Raw genomic sequence first — 20,442 nt, 5'->3', positions numbered from 1 at the left:
CGCCTCCAACCCCGCCCATCCTCCATCACACTTAGTGCCTGGGGGCGTTGAATGAATCCGAGTCACCTCCCTCTCTTTTGTACCTTTACGCCCCCTGAGTGCACATTCCCACCCTATACCACGCCTCTCTGTGCCTCCGTCCACGCCCCTCGGCAGCGCCCATGTCGCTCCCCTCACTTCCCGCCCGCGGCTGCTGGCTGCACATCCTCAGCCTAAGCCACGCCTGTGCAGGGGGTGTGGAATGAAACAATGGAAGCGAATGGTTTGGGACGGGGATATGCAGGCACGGGCGTAAAGAGGTAAAAATGGGGCGTATCCTTAACGCTTCCCGTCTGCCTATTACCCAGCCCAAGTCACTCCCCGACATTGCTTATCCACGCCCCCTACTTGAATATCTTCCAACCCAAGCCACTCCCCTCCTTTGCTTCCCTCCACCTGTACGTCTAAAGCCCAATCCACGCCCCCACCTGTACAACCCCAGCCCAATCCACGCCCCCCGCCTTGTACGTTCCCAGCCCAATCCACGCCGCCCACTTGTATATCTTAAACCCAATCCACGCCCCCAGCCTGTACATTTCCAGCCCAATCCACGCCCCCCGCCTGTACATCCCCAGCCCTCAAGCCGTGACGTAGCCAGATGTGTAGAGTCCAATCCGGCTACGGTATCCTGGAAGAGCCAAACTTATTCGGAGGGCGGGTATCGTGTTTCCTCGCCCGCATACCCAGCCAGAGAGGCGCGCAGTGATTGGTGCTTGCCAGAAGGCCGTGCTGAAAGCTGCCCTGCTATTGGCGGAACCCTTCAGCGGCATGGGTCCGAGCGTAGGCTTTGTATACAGTCAGTGAAGCTCGGCCCTTTAACAATGGATGGGGAGAGCCTGACCGATTGATGGACGGGGCCGACCAGCAGAACAGGGGGATCGGTGACGGGGCGGACGAGATGTACTTGGGCTGTGAGCGGCGATCCGGAGCTGATTAGTGAGCGAGGTCGGTCGGTCGGAGGGGGAAGGGGAGGGATGGGGAACTTTCACGGGGGGCGAATGTGAGTGTGCGGGGGGGGGGGGGCTTTGTTGGCTGCAGCCTGGGAGCCTCCATGGACATCACCCCCTGCACAGCCCATTACATGACATACATCACCCGATTATTATTATTATCGGCAGCCTTGTAGCTGTATGGGACTTTATCAAATAACAAGCTGGGACCCCCCCAGTCTGCTCAGCCAATCGCTGAGCTCATCCTGGAAAATGTCATTTTACACTCAGATCACATTAATATCAGTGAGATCTTTATATAAACCATGTGATTGCAATGCTTCCATCTGATTGGACACTGGAGGGAATCATTGTTTACTATATATATATATATATATATATATATATATATATATATATATATATATATATATATATATATATATAAAAAGATTAAAGGTCCCTGTGGTATCCTCAGGATCCAATGTCCCATCATTCCTCCTGATGACCTTAGCTGGCCTCTCCTTCCTTCCCATCACCACATTAATGGGATGAGCTGGGGAGGGAAGGGTTAAACCTCTGTTGGTGGGATTTTAATTAAGTGCAAATAAGAGAGCGGGGAGAGTGTGTGTTGTGATGATGTGTCGGGCCCTTTGTATGGAAAGTTCTCAGGGGCCGGCCCTTTTATAGCTCATGGAGGAAACTCAACTGACCGCCTTGTCTTCCAGGCTGAACTTCTTCTCCTTCTCCCGGAATTGGACCTCCTGACGTGTCGGGCCATGGAGCTGGAAGGCTTGTGGTGGAAGGGCCAGCTGGCTGCCGATATCCACCAAGCGCTCCGCTATAAGGTAAATGGGAGAGACCCCCCGCCCCCCTGGATTGTAGGGGTCCCGTGCAATAAAAAGGGACGCTTAATCCAATTTTATCAATTGGGTTCTGGCCTCCCGTAATCTGTAGTGTACATGGTTTGGGCATAGGGAAAAAAATATTCTAACCTTGCCTAAAATAAGTTTTAGAATTTGTTGAGTTTAAACGCATGCAAAACAAGTTGTAACCATTTGTGTTTGCCAGTTTACCTAATAATAACCTTTTCAAGTTATTGTTGGTATTAAACATTGCAACTTGAAAAAAAATGTATCCGTTTTGTGTCCCCCCCCCAAACATTTTTTATATATATATATATATATATATATATATATATATATATATATATATATATATATATATATATATATATATATTTTTACTAAAAATGGCAAAATATATATTTTAGCAACTTTTTTTCTTTTTACATTAAAATATTCGTACAAGTCAAAAATTCTATAATTTAGTTTTATTTTTTTTCCTAAAATATATTCTCTACATCTATACACAAAATAATAAAACTTTTTTTTTTTTTTTTTTGTTTTTCTTGTAATTTTAACTTTGACACATTTTGGTTTTGTGCCTGTTCTAACGGCAGTGTGGGGGGCAGAGGTGATCTGAGCGGCTTGTGGTCTTGGTCTTTCTGTGATGTTGCCCAAGGGGGAAGATCCTTGGTGTTGCATTGTCTTGCAGGTCTTCTGGCTGCTCCTAGGTTGGAGCCAGCTGGTCAATTCCCCATGCCTCTGTTCACACTCCGGTGTTAAGTAGCAGGGAGCCGGCAGTTTCCTTTAGGGCATATGTGTTTGAAAATACCTTGTGAGCAGGCTCTGGGGTGCTACCACAAATAGATTTTCATGGTTTAAATCCCTTTTGTTATTCACCAGCAGGAGAGAGAGAGAGGGGGGGGGGGGTTGTTCCTTTAAAACAGCAAAGTGGCCAGCGATTGCCAAAGCCTCTTGTGTTGCTACAAGTGTCCCCTTTCATGGAGGTGGAGGGTCTCCGGCTCATCCTTATTGCTAAGTTTTTGAAATCTAGCTCTGTATTTATAGTAAATACTAATTTCCATTCAATAGAGAATAAAGTATTGTTGTGCTCGGTCCCGGCACTTTGTTTGCTCTAGCACCCATTGGAGTGGATTGGGTTGCCATGGTTGCTCACATTAATTTGATGAATTGTTTCTCTGTAGAGTCGCATCTATAATCTGCACAATTCAATTGGAACCTCAGACGTTTTCAATCTAAAATATAAGGGGGTGCTTGTTGGAAATGTTGGTGTGCGTGTGTAGGATGAGTCAAATTTTTGATTTATATTTTGAACAATGACCTAGTGTGTGTGTATAGTGAGTGCGCCCATTGTGCTGCGTTTGTTGCATAGGTACAAGTACTGTTTACTGATGTCTTTTTTTAAAATACAAGTAATAGATTTAGTTGGCTGCCAAAAGCTATCCCATTGACATTAATAGGTAGATTCAGTAAGAGTTAGGCCGACTTATCAGTAGATAAGCCGACCTAACTCAGAATCTACGCCGACTTATGTTTAAGTGTATGCTCAAACAGAGATACGCTTAAACATATCTAAGATACAACGGCTTGCGCCGTCCTATCTTAGATTGCAATATTTTGGATGGCCGCTAGGTGGCGCTTCTATTGCGGTCGGCGTAGAATATGTAAATGAGTAGATACGCCTATTCACGAACGTACGCCCGGCCGACGCAGTACTTTTACGCCGTTTACGTAAGAGATAGGCCGCGTAAAGTTAGCTAGGCCCTATTGGAATAGTAATGTCAAGTATGGCTGCCGTTCCCGCGTCGAAATCGAAATTTTTTGCATAAGTCGCCCGTGAATCGGGATTTACGTAGTTTACGTCCACGTCAAAATCAATAGGCCCGTGCGGCGTACTTGGCCGCAATGCACACTGGGAAATGTAGGCGCCCGGCGCATGCGCAGTTATAAGAAAACGTGAAAAACGTAAAGTCAAGCACAATTGGCATACAACACGGCCCCCTAACACACATTTGAATTAGGCGCCCTTACGCCCGCCGATTTAGGCTACGCCGCCGTAACTTAGCAGGTAAGTACATTGTGAATCATGTACTTGCCTAGCTAACTTACGGCGGCGTAGCTTAAAGCGGTAGTTCACCCTGACCCACATGATGTTACCATCGAGACAGGCATTGTAGCGCGAGCTACAGTATGCCTGTCCCGATTTTTTTAACCCCGTACTCACCTCGTAGTCGTCCATCGTAGATTCCGGCTCCCGCGGGGAATGGGCGTGCCTATGGAGAGGGAGGATGATTGACGGCCGGCCCTGGCACGTCACTCTCCCCGAAGACAGCCGGAGTAGGTCTCGGCTCTTCACGGCGCGTGCGCACAGGCTATGCGCACGCGTCGTGAAGACCAAGCCTATTTCGGCTATTTCCGGAGAAGCGTGACGCGCCAGAGCCGGCCGTCAATCATCCTCCGTCTCCAGAGGCACGCCCATTCCCCGGTATCTTCGATGGACGACTACAAGGTGAGTATGGGGGGAAAAAATTCGGGACAGGCATACTGTAGCTCGCGCTACAGTGCCTGATTTAAAGGTAAAAGAAAAATTTTTTTTTTTTTTCCTGTCGATAGGGTGAACCCCCGCTTTAAATGCCTTAAAGCGGAGGTTCACCGGTAAAATCCTGTTTTTACCCTTAGTCTGATGCTCATTTAGTCTAGGGAAATCGGCTAGTTGTTTTAAAATCCGAGCAGTACTTACCGTTGTAGAGGGCGATCTTCTCCGCCACTTCCGGTTATGGGTCTTCGGGACTGGGCGTTCCTTCTTGATTGACAGTCTTCCGACGGTCGCATCCATCGCGTCACGGTTTTCCGAAAGTAGCCGAACGTCGGTGCGCAGTATAGAGCCGCACCGACGTTCGGCTTCTTTCGGCTACTCGTGACGCGATGGATGTGACTGTTGGAAGCCTTTCTGAAGACTGTCAATCAAGAAGGAACGCCCGCTCCCGAAGACCCATACCCGGAAGTGGCGGAGAAGATCGCCCTCTACAACGGTAAGTAATGCTCGGATTTTAAAACAACTAGCCGATTCCCCTAGACTAAATGAGCATCAGACTAAGGGTAAAAGAGTAAAAAACAGCATTTATCGGTGAACTTCCGCTTTAAGCTACGCCGCCGCAAAGTTAAGCTAATGTACCTGAATCTAGCTATAAGTCTTTTCCTTCTCTACCACCCACCTTCTGATTGGTTGCTGCATTTTTCTGGTAACTCCGTCTTTTTCAGCTTTGAGCAATATATGGTGAAAATATATTTGGGTCGTTTTAATCAATTAAAACTCTGGACACAAAACAACAATCAAGAGACATTTCGCCCCCAGACTTTGTATAGTTGTCCTGAGTCCTCCCCCCCCCCCCCCCCTTTTTCTTTTCTCTTTTTTTTTTTTTTTTTTTTCTTGCATCCAGGGTCAACTTGAATACTACAGGCCTGATTAATTAGTGTCTCAAAGTTAGTTGTCTGCAGTAACTGATGGGAATAAAGCAGATCTTGACTCAAAAATTACTTTGCTGCAATTTAATCCTCTACCCTTTGCTCCGTGTTTTTAAAGGAGAAGGTGGAGGAGACTTTTCTGAAACAAAAATAAATAAAAATAATTAATCTTAAAGTGGGGGTTCCACCCAAAAATTGAACTTTCACTTTTTGGAATCCCCACCTTGCCCTCTTTCCGGTGTCACATTTGCCATCTTTCAGGGGGAGGAGGGAGCAGATACCTGTGTAATACAGGTATTTGCTCCCACTTCCGGGCATAGATCACTGAGGTGGTACACCATGTCTGGTGTCTACTCTGTCCCCCCAGCTGTCGTCTAGGACAGTGGTCATCAACCCTGTCCTGCAGGGCCCACTAACAGGCCAGGTTTTATGTATTACCTTGGGGAGATGCAGACTAGAATACTGCAATCACTGAGCAGCAAATGGTATCACCTGTGATGTATTGAAGTTATCTTGCAAACCTGGCCTGTAAGTGGGCACGAAGGACAGGGTTGATGACCACTGTTCTAGGAGATGCACAGGTCCCAGAAGACAGCAGGGACCAGAGGGATCGCACAGCGCCACATGCGCAATAGCAAACCAGGAAGTGAAGACGCAAGGCTTCACTTCCTGATTTCCCCCACCAAAGATGGCGGCAGCACCCAAGAGCTGAGCAACAGATCGGCTTCAGGACCCGACATCGCGGGTGCCCAGGATAGGTAAGTGTCCATATATTAAAAGTCAGCAGCTGCAGTATTTGTAGCTGCTGATTTTTTTTAAAAAAACATTTTTTTTTTTTTATTATTTTTTTTGGCGGAACTCTGCTTTTTAAATAAAAAAATATACATGCACACTTTTTTTAATTGTTCTCATCTTGCCTTGTACCATGCTGCCATTCACGGCTCCTAGGATGCTGACGTCAGATATCCCAGGAAGCATTACCCACCATTCATGTAAACATGGGCATGCACATGTGCTGGGATCTGCCACCACATCAATGGATGGGCTGGCTCCGGGAACCAGGAAGAGACAGCCGACTTCCGGTGATGTCAAACATAAAGATGAAGGGGTGGGATGGGATAGGAGAGCAGAAAGGGAAAAAAAACGCAGCGTCCATTAGACTAGTAAATGTTTTTAAGCTCCAGAAGTAGAATAAAGGTAAGTAGAGGGCAATTTCATTTGGAGGGTGAAGTTCTTCTCTAATGCTCCTCTCTCTCTCTTCATGTAAGCAAGTGCAAACTGTTGATTGCTTGGTATTCTGGCAAAGCTGTGTGTAGGGAATTACATTGGTATTGGATACTAATTTTATTAAAGATACATTTTATTTAAAAGAACATTTACACTCTTAAAGGTATTAAGTAGTGATTAATACCTGCATTTTAGTTAAAGCATTTCTATGCATTTAAGGTAAAAAAAAAAAAAAAATCTAAAGAATAAAAAACCTAGTTAAATATATTCAATTAATTGAACTGACTATGGATGGAAACTTTTTGTGTTAATTACTGTACAAGAATGCCAGAAAGCTCTGTGACAGAGGTTAAGGTTTTCTCTCCAATTGTCTGCAAAGCTCAAATTACAATTTTCTGTCTGTTTACTTAGGAATTGAAGCTTCCGTCCTACAAAGGCCAGTCTCCCCAGCTGAACCTAAGACGCTACTTTGCAGACTTGATAGCTATTGTCAGCAATCGATTTAAACTGTGTTCAACTGCTCGCCACCTCGCTGTGTACTTGCTGGATCTCTTCATGGACCGATATGATATTTCTATCCAACAGCTCCATATTGTGGCATTATCGTGTCTGCTTTTAGCAAGTAAGTGATATTTAATTCACTAATGCTAAAAACCTGTTGTGCATGGGAACTTGCAATATGTTTGTTTTTTTCAGTGTCCTGACTTGTTTATATGGAGAGGATCCTTCTCTATCCAGTTAAAACTTCAGAATTTAACTTGGTTATTAACACTGACCTCCTTCTGTCATGTCATCTGTGCAAAGTCAAATGTGTTCAGCCTTGGGCTAAGATGCCTCAAAAAAAATGAAATTCAATCGGCAAGTTTTCTCTACTACAACAAATGGGGGAAAAAAAGCGCTGTGTGTGTGTGTGTGTGTGTATATGTATATGTGTATATATATATATATATATATATATATATATATATATATATATATATATATATATATATATATATATATATATATATATATATATATATATATATATATATATATATATATATATATATATATATATATAAATTTTCCCCCTCCATTACTGAACATGTGGCGGCATCGTCCATCAGCATTAGAAAAACTGCCCTGTGTAAGCTTTGAGCCGTTCAAGTTTTGCGCTTACGCAGGGCTGAAGGCTCTGTCCAACGCCATGTAAGGCACATGCACTGCTGTTCAGTTTCTCAAATGTATAATTACCTAGTAATAATAAAGTTCAATATTTATTTATATGTGTGTTATATATATTTTTATATCAGGTGAAGGCTACATGCACATGGCTGTAAGCATTTTACTGACTTTTCTGGCACAAAAGTTTTTTGCATTAAATGATCAGTAAAATGCTTGCCTTTTTTTAGGTACAGGCTTTTAGGTGTGTGTGTGTGTGTGTGTGTATATATATATATATATATATATATATATATATATATATATATATATATATATATATATATATATATACAAATATTATAAAAAATGTATATTCCAGTGTGTGCGTGCATGCATACCTTCCCAGTGTATATGGAGACTAGCTTGTTTTTTTTTTTATTTTTTTAATCTGCCTAACAACAAACGCAATTCTGCCCAAAAAATCTAAAACCTAAAGAATGCAAAACTCCTCAAACAATGCATGTGCAGAAACAGTTTAAGCCCAGGTTCACACTGGACTGCGGTAATGAAGCCATCAGAGTCCAGCTGAACTTGCACGATTTCCCTCCCGCTTGTCGGTCCCAATTTCAGCCGCGATTAGAGACGGATGTCAATGTAAATCGCAAAAAAAAAGTACAGAAACAACTTTTTGAAATCGGTGCAGAGCCATCCTAATTAGGATGGTGTGAATGCCACCAATTTTACATGTCTAATCTCATGTCAAAACACCACTGTGAACCAGGGCTAAAGGCAAACTGCATAGGTGTGAACTAGACCTTTTTACTAGATGCATGTGATCATTTACAGATCCTTAAGAGGGGGCGGGGCCATTAACTCATCCTTTTTAATTATTAATACATGGGTCTTCAAACTATGGCCCTCCAGTTGTTCAGGAACTACAATTCCCATCATGCCTAGTCATGTCTGTGAATGTCAGTGTGTTACAATGCCTCATGGGATGTGTAGTTCCGCAACAGCTGGAGGGCCGTAGTTTGAGGATCCCTGTATTAATATATGGAGGGTATACAAGATCTGTATGTAATTGCATCCCATCGGTTCCTTGCATGCATTTAATCACCAGCCATTGAATCTGTGATGCATGTCGGTGATTAAAGAGGCAAGTTGCCACCTGTTGCAGAATCGGAGACCAAATTAATGGACCTTGTCTCTGCTAAAATTTGGTAACAGCTGAGATTGAAATGTCAAGGCATTGGAGAAGCATGGGAAAATTGTAGCCTATTCCTTTTACGTTTTGATATATTTGTTTTTGGTTTATGGCAGGCTTCCTGGTAACAAATGTCTTGCTAAACTAAGAAAAGTCATGCATACACTGTCAGTGTGTCACTGTATGTATACCCCCCCCCCCCCCCCTCCCCATATGAAATGGGCAGCCTCAGACAGGGATTAGGTGGACTGTGGCCTGTCTGCTGGAGGAGCTATGTGTTGATCTGGGGTAAGGCTAGCCATACGTTGTATACAATTTTCTTATTCAATTTCCCGTGACTTTGACGTAATTTCAGGGAATGCCTAAACTTGTAAACTTGGGAGTAGATTCACGTACCTTTTGGGCGTAGCGTATCTCCTATACGCTACGCCGCCGTAACTTTGAGAGGCGAGTTTGGTATTTTCAAAGATTTGGCGTATCGTATTTGGGCCGGCGTAAGCTCGCCTAATTCAAATGAAGCTGTGGGCGTGTTTTATGTATATTAACTGTGACCCCACGTAAATTATGTTTCGAACGGCGCATGCGACGTCCGTGGACGTATCCCAGTGCGCATGCTCCAAATGACGTCGCCAAATCATCATGCTTTCGACGTGAACATAAATTACGGCCAGCCCCATTCACGGACGAGTTACGCAAACGACGTAAACTTTGACGCGGTTCCGACGTCCATACTTAACATTGGATGCGCAATGTTTTTGGTGGTTTATCTTTACGCCTGAAAACCCCTTACGTAAACGGTGTATCTTTACTGCGACGGCCGGGTGTACGTTCGTGAATAGGCGTATCTAGTTGATTTACATATTCTAGCTGTAAATCAGCGTACACGCCCCTAGCGGCCAGCGTAAATATGCAGTTAAGATACGACGGCGTAGGAGACTTACGCCGGTCGTATCTTGGCAATATTTAAGCGTATCTCAGTTTGAGAATACGCTTAAATATACGACAGCGGGGATTCCGACTTACGACGGCCTATCTACTGATACGCCCGTCGTAACTCTTTATGAATCTACCCCTTGGTCTATGGACCTCAACTCGCATCAAAGTCGGATCAAAGTAGTACAGGGACTACTTTTGAAGTCACACAGATATAAATGGTTATCTTTAGGAATCGTGGGGTACGACTTGTCATGCGACTCTGATGTCCAAAGTGGCAGGAAAAGCTGCGCAAGTGTGAAGCTTTAGCTTTACCTTCAACTATGTAGTACATGGGCCTGCCTGATTGCATACAAATTTAAAGTGTTTGTTTAAGTTTGACCTTCTATTATATGGTTTTTGACAAAATCTAAAGGAAAGTTTGTATAATGTATGGTCAGCCTTAAGCCTCATACACATGATCTGACTTTTTCATGGATTTTTGTCCGAAGGTGCGTTGGCCGTGAACTTGTTCTGCATACACACTGCAGAACTTTTTCAGCCAACATTCACCAAACACGTGGTTTTTCAGCTCTTTACGCCACCTATTTGGGCAACTTCTGCTATTGTCTGATGTTTAGCATTGGTTCTGAGCATGCTTGTTTGAACTTTTGGGTTTTAGTTCGATGGACTTGTGTACAGACGATCGGATTATCCTCGATTTGGACATTTTGTTAAAGTTTGAGAGCATTCACAGCGAACAGTTGTCCGATGGAGCATACAGACGGTTGGATTGTCCGATTAAAACGCGTCCATCGGAGCGTTGTTGTCAAAGTCTGATTGTGTACATGGGCCTTTACTTCCAGCTAGGGTTTGTGGATATGCCTTCTAATGACTGCTTGGACTTGCCTGTGCTGACTCAAACTTGTGTACATGCAGCATGTTCTATGCATGCTTCATGATGGATTGTGGGTGGAAGTATACAGTGCTGCTCACTAGCTTGTATCTTGAGATCTAAGGGTTGTGCTCTTTTGAAAGATGTGCAGATAAAAGCAATATAAATCAATCCCATTCTCACTAATTGCCACAGCAGCTCATTTTACTAGATTCCAATCATCTGTAGCATTTCCTGTCTTTTATTAGTCTCAGCCTTTGGTATATAGGATCAAAAAAAATATTCTTAGTACTCAAGTTTTTAACTTTCTTCCATAAGACTCTTTCACACTGGGGCCACTTGTTTTCGTGGCCTCCAGCGACGGTGCTTTTAGCCCCAAGAATGGGTTAAAAACTCCCTTGTGGCATTTCCGGTGTGCTTTTTAGGTGCTTCAGAAGCACTTGGACATTGATTCCAATGTGCAGGGCGTTTTGGGAGCGCTAAATACAGCGCTCCAACCCTGCCCCAAAAATGCTACTTGTAGGACTTTTCAGAATGTCCCGCAAGCGCACCGCCCCAGTGTCGCACTGGAATGGGAGGCGGTTTTCAGGTGCTTTGCTGAAAACTTCCCCAGTGTGAAAGGGGTCTAAAGATAATCTAGTTTAGCTAGGTAGTCTAGTGTGTTATGATGCAACTGTATTTACTTGTACTTAGGTGGGTAATACAATTAAAGAACCAATGTTATGGCCCCTTTCACACCTCAGCTTTTTGTAGCTTGAAGCTCCAAAGCACTGGAGGAGAAAAAAATAATAATCTATTCTCTATAGATAAAACCCTCTCTATAGAGAATTGATTTTTTTTTTTTTTTTTCTCCACTCTGAACCTCAAAGTTTTGGAACTCGAATTGGGCAGATTGGAGCGTCTGTAGTGCATTTTTTATTCTCATAGACATGAATCGAAACAATGCCTTTTGCTCAATTATTCTGCTCAAATGAAAAACTGTAAAAAATAAAATGGTAATATATGAATAAATAAAACTAAAAATCATTAAAGCGGTTGTAAACCCACTTTTTTTACTTTTGCCTACAGGTAAGCCTATAATAAGGCTTACCTGTAGGTATAAAGAATATCTCCTAAACCTGTACGGTTTAGGAGATATTCCCCTCGCAATGCGCCGCTGATTGCAGCGGCACATGCGCAGGGGGGATCCTTGGCTGAAGGGCCGGCCCCGCCGACCCATGCCAGATTGAAATCTCCCGCGCGCATGCGCGGGAGTGACGTCATCGTCGCTCCAGCCAATCTCGGCGCTGGAGCGGCGATACCCGGAAGACACACTCGGCGTGGACCAGGTAAGTTCCCTACCTCGTTCCGAGGTAAGTATTTCATAATGAGCTAATATGCGGTGCATACTAGCTCAATGTGGCTTTTGCCTTGCAGGGTTAAAAAAAAAAAATGTATATGCGGGTTTACAACCGCTTTAATATGTAACGATGCATATAAATAACCCCTAACCTTTAAAAAAATGTAATTATTAATATTTTGTGTTGGTATATTTAAGTGCTATTTAGCACTTAATGTACGGTATTTTACATTTATTCATGTAGTAGTAGCCTAACAAATAACCCCATCTCTAAAATCTAACCTTAACTCCAACCTCTTACCCTAATGATTTTTTTAAATTTAATAATCAATTTAATAATATTCAAATAAAAACGAATAGAAAAACTTAGGAAGGCTGAAATGCGTAATATGATGTAGATTCAGTATCAACGTGCGCTGTCAGAATGATCATAAGTGAATAAACAATAGAAACTTAGATTTTGTAATTGTGTTGTAAGTTGTTGTTCTACGGCATTTTTTGTAGCGTCAGCAGTTTGCACAGCGCTTCACAATGCTTATATTTCAGAAAACGTATAAATCATGGGTCTAGCCTAATGCATAAAGAGTTTTCTCATTTTGCCAATGGGATAAGGAAGGAAATATAGTGGTGCCCAACATCCAGACTAAGCAAAGTAGATGGACAAATTTCCCTACTGGCTAATGTATTCTGACAGCTGATTGAAAAATGTACTTTTGTCAGGTTGAGTGGTGTTGACAGGGCCATGCAAATCCGACTAAGGCTCGGTACATGCTGCTGTGACATGGGATTCAACTTGTGAGGCCCCAAGTCACATGACATGTCAAATTCAATGTTTCCCTATGAAAGCCGTCTTAACCACTTAAGACCCGGACCATTATGCAGGTTAAGGACCTTGCCCCTTTTTGTGATTTGGCACTGCGTCACTTTAACTGACAATTGCGTGGTCGTGCGACGTGGCTCCCAAACAAAATTGGCATCCTTTTTTCCCACAAATCAAGCTTTCTTCTGGTGGTATTTGATCACCTCTGCGGTTTTTATTTTTTGCGCTATAAACAAAAATAGAGCGACAATTTAAAAAAAAATGCAATATTTTTTACAGTTTGCTATAATAATAATAATATCCCCAAAAAAGATATAAAAAAAAAAAAAAAAAATTTTTCCTGTAGTTTAGGCAGATACATATTCTTCTACATATTTTTTTGTAAAAAAATATCGCAATAAGTGTTTATCGATTTGGTTTGCGCAAAATGTATAGCGCTTACAAAATAGGGGATAGTTTTTATGGCATTTTTCCTCATTTTTCTTTTTTACTACTAATGGCGGCGTTCAGTGTGTGTGGTGTTTTTTTTTTTTTTTTTTTTTTTTTATATGGAGTAAAACCTTGGTTTGAGAGCGTTTTGCAAGACAAGCAACATTTTATTTAAAATTAACTTAATATTTTCATAGTCTCTGGTTTTACACTGTAATCTAAGTGGATTTCAGTGGGTCTGTACACATCGGTAGCATTCATACTGGTGAATATATTTCCCTTTAGCACACAAAATGAATGTATTGTCGGGAATTTCATTGCGTGCATTTTCACGTATGAAGATTAGAATAAATAATGCAACAGCAGAACACTGGCCTCAGGAATCCGCTTCTCATTAGTTTATTTTCCAAAGGTCACTTTGATGCAAAGACATTTTCTAAGTAGCTGTTGTGTTTTGTCAAAGGGAATGTAGCAGTATTTTAATTTTACATGTGAAGGCTGATTCTTCATTATAGTAAAGCTGTAAACTAGCCAGGACAACAAAGAAACAATCTTTGGTATTTGGATTTATACTGTAGTGGTGGAAGCATTTAGAGCCTGCTTACATTATTTGCCTTGGGCAGCCTTGCCCACTGTTGTCCCGAAGCAAATGGCTTTCTTTTGGTGGTATTTGATTTCCCCCCCCCCCCCCCCCTGCAGCTTTTATTTTTTGCTAAACTGATAAAGACCAAAACATTGGGAGGGGTGTGGTGTGTGTTTTTTTTTTTTTTTTACCCCCCTGTTAGAAAATTTTGTAAATAAGTTTTTCTCTTTCACTGATAAGGTGGCACTGATGGGGCACCATCATCACTGGCAGGCATTGCAATTGGACACTGGCAGCTGCCTGGGCACTGGCATATACCTGGTGGTCGTGTGTGTGGTGGCAATCCATGGTGGTCTTGGGTGGATGTCTGTGGGGGGGGGGGGGGGGATGGGGCTGAGATGATAACCAATCAGCTCAGACCCCTCCTATCAGGAGAGCCGCCAATCGGATGTTTACATCGTGATCAGCCGTGGTTGGACATGGCTGATCACATGGTAAAGAGCCTCCTCCTAACATCGGTGGGTCAGACTGACACGCCACACCACCGTTCGCCGTGCCGGCAGTTATCTTGCTGGTTGTCATGACGCCCAACAGGATAGCTGAACCACCCCCCGGCCGTCATTCTGCTATAGGCCGGGCGGGAAGTGGTTAACCACTGCATAGACAATATGACGTAGCCCCAGTCTCGCTGCACTTGTGAGCAGTGTAGCAGACGCACCGTGTCCCTGAGACACGATGTGACCCCCCCAATCTCTGTAAAGAACCGATGACGTAGCTCTTTACCCATGTGATCAGTTGTGTCCAATCGCAGATCACTTGTAAACCAGGAAATGCCGGTTAGTGCTGCATGTTCAGCCTCATCTTCACACATCAGTGAAGGAGAGAAATTGACTATTTTACAAAATTTTCTAGCGGAAACTAAAACTTTTTGTGAAAATCTTTTCGGTATATTTTCTAATTTTTAGCAAAACAAATTGTGGTGATTTAATAGCACCAAAAGAAAGTACTATTCGTGTGAAAAAAAAATGATAAAACTTAATTTGAGCACAGCGTTGCATAACCGCGCAATTGTCATTCAAAGTGCGAATTTTGCCTGGGCAGCAAGGGGGGGTGGTAAAAGTGCCTTGTAATGAAGTGGGTAACGAACAACACTACACAGGGAGAGGGGTGTATGAACCTAGGAACACACAATTTGCCAATTCTGCAGGCTCCCATTGCCTACTGTTCAGAAAATAGTCCTGGAATTAAATCAGCTGGTTGGGAAACTAGAAGGGTAACAAGAATATTAAAATAGGAAATTGGAGCCGTATAGCAGGTAAGCTTGGTCCTCAAATCATTTTAAATGTGTATATTTTCCTACTAGACTGACTAATGTATATTCAAACTTGTTTATCTGCTTTTTTGTATAATGGCTTCCTGGTATTGCCTAAAGCAAGCCTAAAATTAATTGAAAAATGACAATGCCAGCCAAATCTAAAAAATGTTCTAATTTAATTTCTTAAGTTTGGGCCAAAATGTGTTATGCTACATGTCATTGGTTGGGAAAAAAAGAAACCCAAGAAGTGTGTATTGGTTTGTGTGAAAGTTATAGCACCGTTCTGTGTATAAATACTGGACTTTATGCATCTATAGACTCTATACTGTATCATCAGCCACTTTTATAGTGTGACTGTGATAGTGTGGTGGACAATCTGCCACTAACAGACACCACCTTTGGAGGGAGACACTGACATCCTGAATACAGTGATCAGTAATAATACTGTACAATGACACTGGCTGGGAAGGGGATAACATCGCTGCAGGGGGCACGTGCATGCAGACCCCAAACCCGGAATAAGGCTGCATGTATCTGCCGCCTGCACACAGTTTATTTACTGTGAGCGGTTGGCAGGTTGTTAAAGGGAACTGTGGAAGACCACCTTTTTAAAAGTACAGGGTGGGCCATTTATATGAATTCACCCGGGTGGGCCATTTATATGGATACACCTTAATAAAATGGGAATGGTTGGCGATATTAACTTCCTGTTTGTGGCACATTGGTATATGTAAGGGGGGAAACTTTTCAAGATGGGTGGTGACCATGGATACTCTTTTGAAGTCGGCCATTTTGAATCCAACTTTTGTTTTTGGTGTATCCATATAAATGGCCCACCCTGTATATTAAATTCAGGTCTGTCGCAACCCAAGCCATATGTGAACTACACGTACGCTGGTCTGTACAGGCGTGCATGTATACAAGAGAATTGGCGTGCCTTGCTTACTCTTATCTGTTTTACAGGTAAATTTGAAGACAAAGAAGATCGAGTGCCAAAGCTGGAGCAGCTGAACAGTCTGGGCTGTATGACCAACATGAACCTGGTGCTGACCAAACAGAACCTTCTTCATATGGAGCTTCTGCTGCTGGAAACATTCGACTGGAACCTGTGCCTCCCAACTCCTGCCCACTTTATAGAATACTACTTATCCATTGCTGTCCATGACACTGATCTCCATGATGGTTGGCCTATGATCTGCCTGGAGAAGACCAAGATCTACATGGCAAAATACGCAGATTATTTCTTAGAAGTGTCTCTGCAAGGTACAGCGCGCGTTCTACCCTTATATTGTCAGAGTTCAGTGAGAGTGGTCTTTACAATGTGTAACCCTGTCATTGTATTTATTTATTTTTTCTTCTTCATAGATCATATATTTTTAAATTACCTCCCATCACTTGTGTCAGCGGCATGTGTAGCAGCTTCCCGCATTATCCTGCGGCTTACACCTTCCTGGCCAACAAGGCTCCACCGTCTCACCGCGTATGCCTGGGATGTTCTTGTTCCTTGTATCGAGAGGCTACTGATGTAAGTACAGGAATGAATTTTCTTCCCTCCAGCAAGTCTTAAAAGGGATTTGTCTTGTCATTTCACACAATGCAGACAGATATCAGAAACAAATAAAACACGTTAGTGCAGTTCAGTAATATTTAAAAGGCCATTAAATCCTCATGTACACTGCTGCTGGTAAATGGGCATTTAGAAGCAGTTGGGCATTTTTTTTTCAGCTGCCCCCTGAACTCTCCTGTTATCTTATCAGTACATGTACACAGGGTCGTTTACTTCAGGACAGATGTTCAGAGGCGTTTGAAACGCCAAATGCCTGTAAACGCAGTAAGACCCCATTCACACCTGAGCGTAGCGTTTCTCTGCGATTTTTGCATCACTTTTACCGCGATTTTGGACAGGTATAGGGTCACCAATGTTAAAAACAGAAAAACGCCCAAATACGCTCAATTCGAGCGACAAAAAAGGGTCCAGAACTTGTTTGAGCTTCAGGCGTTCGGCGTCAGGCTTTTTGGAGTGGGGATGTGAACCATCTCCATAGAGAATAATGTATTTTTTCCCCATTAGCGTTTTGGAGCTTTAGGCGACAAAACGCTCAGGTGTGAATGCAGCCTAACTCGCGTTTAAGTATTTATTTATTTTTTTCTGCCAAGCTGCTCCATTAATAGAAACTGTTACTACAGCTTTCATGAATGAAAATGGATCTATGAATTTAGGGCGGGCGGATAAATGAGGTCCCAGGTGCAAGACATTGATGCTATGTTAACACAAACTGTCAGAGGCAAAACTATTATAAAATATTACTGTTTTTTTATTAAAACATTTTTTTTTTTCTTTCCAGTGCACATGACAATGATGTAAAGGAAGCAAACAAGCACAAATCGCAACTGAGCCACTCGGCAGCACCGTGCATATTTCCTCCTCAGTCGCCCATCACACCGCACACTCATGTCCAGCAACACCTACCCCAGTTCCTGCAGACCCAGCACCAACTACAGTTCCACCACCCTACCGCTCAGCAGTCGAGCTGCCAACAAATTGTCTCTGCCGCTCACACCTCTGCATTCCCTCTCCAGACGTGTACGTCCAGCCTGACTGCCGGTCTCCATCCACGGACACACATACAGACTGCTGCCAGTGTCTCTTTGGCTGCTGTGCCTATAGAAGTGAAACCGTGCATAGGGGTGACCTATAACAGAAGCTTCCCAATGAATGGACACTACTCTTGTATAACTCAGTGCTTTGATAGGTGATGACAGCCATCTCCATCCTCTGTCCTGCTCTTGAAATACATGCTGTGAATTGACAGTCCTTATATATATTTTTTTTTATATACTTTTTGTTTTGAGGGATTTCTAGTGCTCCCATAGACACTAGCGCAGAAAGGCGCTCTTTGAAAGCCAATAGAGGCACAACCACTTAACGTGCTAAAGAACTGTTTGAACAAGTGCTTTTCAGACCATGGTCTTCAGGGAACTTTGTCTTTCTGAAGACATCTTCGCTGTGTGATGAAGGAGATTATACAGTATTAGTCTTTAGCAATGTCACATGTCCATAAATGCCTGGCCAGTTATGTGTTCACAATGGTGCTTGTTCATCTGAAGTACGGTTACCTATGACATTCTGTACTGGTCAATTCTAAATCGTCATGTTCTAATATTTTTTCTTTATACCTCATATATAATTTTTTTTTCTTTTTTTGTTTTTAAAGCAATATTCCACACTAACTCAGGGAAATAATATATAACTCTATTTCATGCTGCTGGTGTTTTATTTAATATAGAGTTAGAAAAGTCCCAAAAGCTAGATGGACTAGAAGATACCAAGGCTCCCTCAGACCTTTCCACTGGTGCCTAATTCTTGACCTTCGTTTGTCAAGGAAGTAATATGTCTTGCCTTGAATCTTCTGTCTGGCTCCTACATTCATTGGCTAGCTGGTGGCTAGTACTGTCCTGGGTTAGATGTCTTTAATGTTTTGCTTTTGTCTGGCAAAGGGCTAATAAGAAATCTAAGCTGCTTTTCAGCCCCTTTTTGGAACGTGTTTCAAACGGAGTATCAAAACACCTTGCGTTATGAGTGTAAATCATGTAGTGTTCTGGATAAATATGCAGCATGATGGGGGGAAAACATAGACCTCGGTAGTTAACGCTCTTATTATTCTAGGTAAGGTTTTGATGGTGTAGATAGAATTATAGTTTAATGTGTTATTTCTTTAGAAACCAAAATGAAAGCAACCACAACCAAAACCAATGTAAAATTCAGCCTTTGTATGGTCGTCTGAAAAGTATTTTATCAGAGGACTCTTGCAGGCTTCCTTCCATACCGATGCAATTTCGGTGTGTTTTTAGAGTAATAAAGTAGACTTAATCACACTTTTTGTTACAGATGGGGATTGGGATACACCCTGTTTTTTTAAGAGGTGGAAACCTTTTGGTCATTTGATTAAAATTTATTTAAAGCTATTGCTGCGGAGTCCAAATGTAAGAGTTGTAAATTCTATTTTATTACTATTTTTTCTTAATGTAGTTTGTAAATTCAATAGCGTTTGCTGATCATAAGGAAATAGCATTTACATAGTGTGTTTAGAAAGTGGGGGGCTTATTAACAAAACTCAGGCCAAGAGCAGGGGTGTGTAGTAGTCTGTAACAGCCTATCAGAAACAAGCTTAATCATGCTAGAGGTTTAATAGCTATCTGGTGGTTGGTTGCTATAGGCTGAGACATATCGTTGTTAAATAAAGCCAAGTGTTTTCATTCCAAAAGTGCCAGAACACTAAAGATCCTCATTTTTAGAAGATAATAACATTCCAGTTTGAGGACTTCATAAGTGTCTTTATTTATCTACCTCATTATTATGAAGCTCTGTCCTAACTTGAAATAATAGCTGTCTTGTGAGCCTGACTCTTAGGGGGTATTTTTTTTATTTTTTTTCCTTACAAAACTACTCTAGAACATACTAGCTTATTACTAACACTGGAGTAAATGTTCTTTGAAGATTAATAGAACAATAAAATGATAGTATGCTATCCAGTACTTGGCATTTGTATATAGTCCTTTTTTGTTTTTTAGAAAGGCAGCAGGACCAGACTAAAGACACTACATTTTCTTTATTTATTATGTAGCATAATTTTTCTTTTTTTTCTTTTTTTGTTTTGTGCAAGAATATTATCAAAGCAGCCAAAGCGATGTTCACGAAGGAGCTGTTCATTAAAAAGGGACTCAAATGCATTGTTACATGTTTTTCATACAAGCCAAAATGTTGTGGGATTCAGATGGGGTATATGGAAACTCTTGAGTATTATACCACAACACAGAATTCTGAATGAGTGCTATGCACTTCAGACTTTTTTTAAATAAATGTTTTTTTTTTGCCTAAAAAGTTGTGGTCTCTTATTAAAATTAACGGTATGTTTGGATAATGGGTTTGTTTTTATATTTTCAGGAGTACCAAAAACAAAGTATTAGTTTTAGAGCCGGTTCACACAGGGGTGGCACGACTTTGGGGGCGACATGAAGACAACATCTAAGGCGACTTGCAAAATAACTTCTGTATAGAAGTCAATGCAGGTCGCCCCCCGAAGTAGTACAAGAACCTTTTTCTAAGTCGGAGCGACTAGTGAATAGAACGGTTCTATTCAGTAGAACGGGACGTGACTTGTCAGGCGGCTGCGTCGCTTGACGAGTCGCCCCAGTGTGAACCGGGTCTTACTCCATCCCTAAAATTTTGGTAATGTTCCAGTGAAAAGGAACAGCTGAAGCTGGAACCCAGG

At 42.2% G+C, this 20,442-nt stretch overlaps 1 protein-coding gene across 1 annotated transcript; it reads left to right on the top strand.

Annotated features, from left to right (window-relative positions):
* Positions 1 to 602: 602 nt before the first annotated feature.
* CCNJ (cyclin J) lies at positions 603 to 20,051 on the top strand. Its single transcript, XM_040361811.1, has 6 exons — positions 603 to 984; positions 1,697 to 1,816; positions 6,938 to 7,148; positions 16,133 to 16,432; positions 16,535 to 16,694; positions 17,515 to 20,051. Exons 2-6 carry the CDS (start codon positions 1,748 to 1,750, stop codon positions 17,924 to 17,926), a joined length of 1,152 nt encoding a protein of 383 aa, XP_040217745.1. The 5' UTR covers positions 603 to 984; positions 1,697 to 1,747; the 3' UTR covers positions 17,927 to 20,051.
* The last annotated feature ends 391 nt before the right edge of the window (positions 20,052 to 20,442 follow it).

Source organism: Rana temporaria, chromosome 8 (assembly GCF_905171775.1).
Source record: "Rana temporaria chromosome 8, aRanTem1.1, whole genome shotgun sequence".
Lineage (NCBI taxonomy): Eukaryota > Metazoa > Chordata > Amphibia > Anura > Ranidae > Rana > Rana temporaria.
Note: the sequence above shows the minus strand (reverse complement) of the source record. Positions and strands in the feature narration are given on the sequence as shown.

What these genes read in the sequence shown, in the direction of transcription:
- CCNJ (XM_040361811.1), top strand. Translation starts at nt 1,748, where the DNA reads ATGGAGCTGGAAGGCTTGTGGTGGAAGGGCCAGCTGGCTGCCGATATC. An exon ending in ATCGTGTCTGCTTTTAGCAA is followed by an intron (nt 7,149 to 16,132) that starts GTAAGTGATATT and finishes TCTGTTTTACAG; the next exon opens with GTAAATTTGAAGACAAAGAA. An exon ending in TGTATCGAGAGGCTACTGAT is followed by an intron (nt 16,695 to 17,514) that starts GTAAGTACAGGA and finishes TTTTCTTTCCAG; the next exon opens with TGCACATGACAATGATGTAA.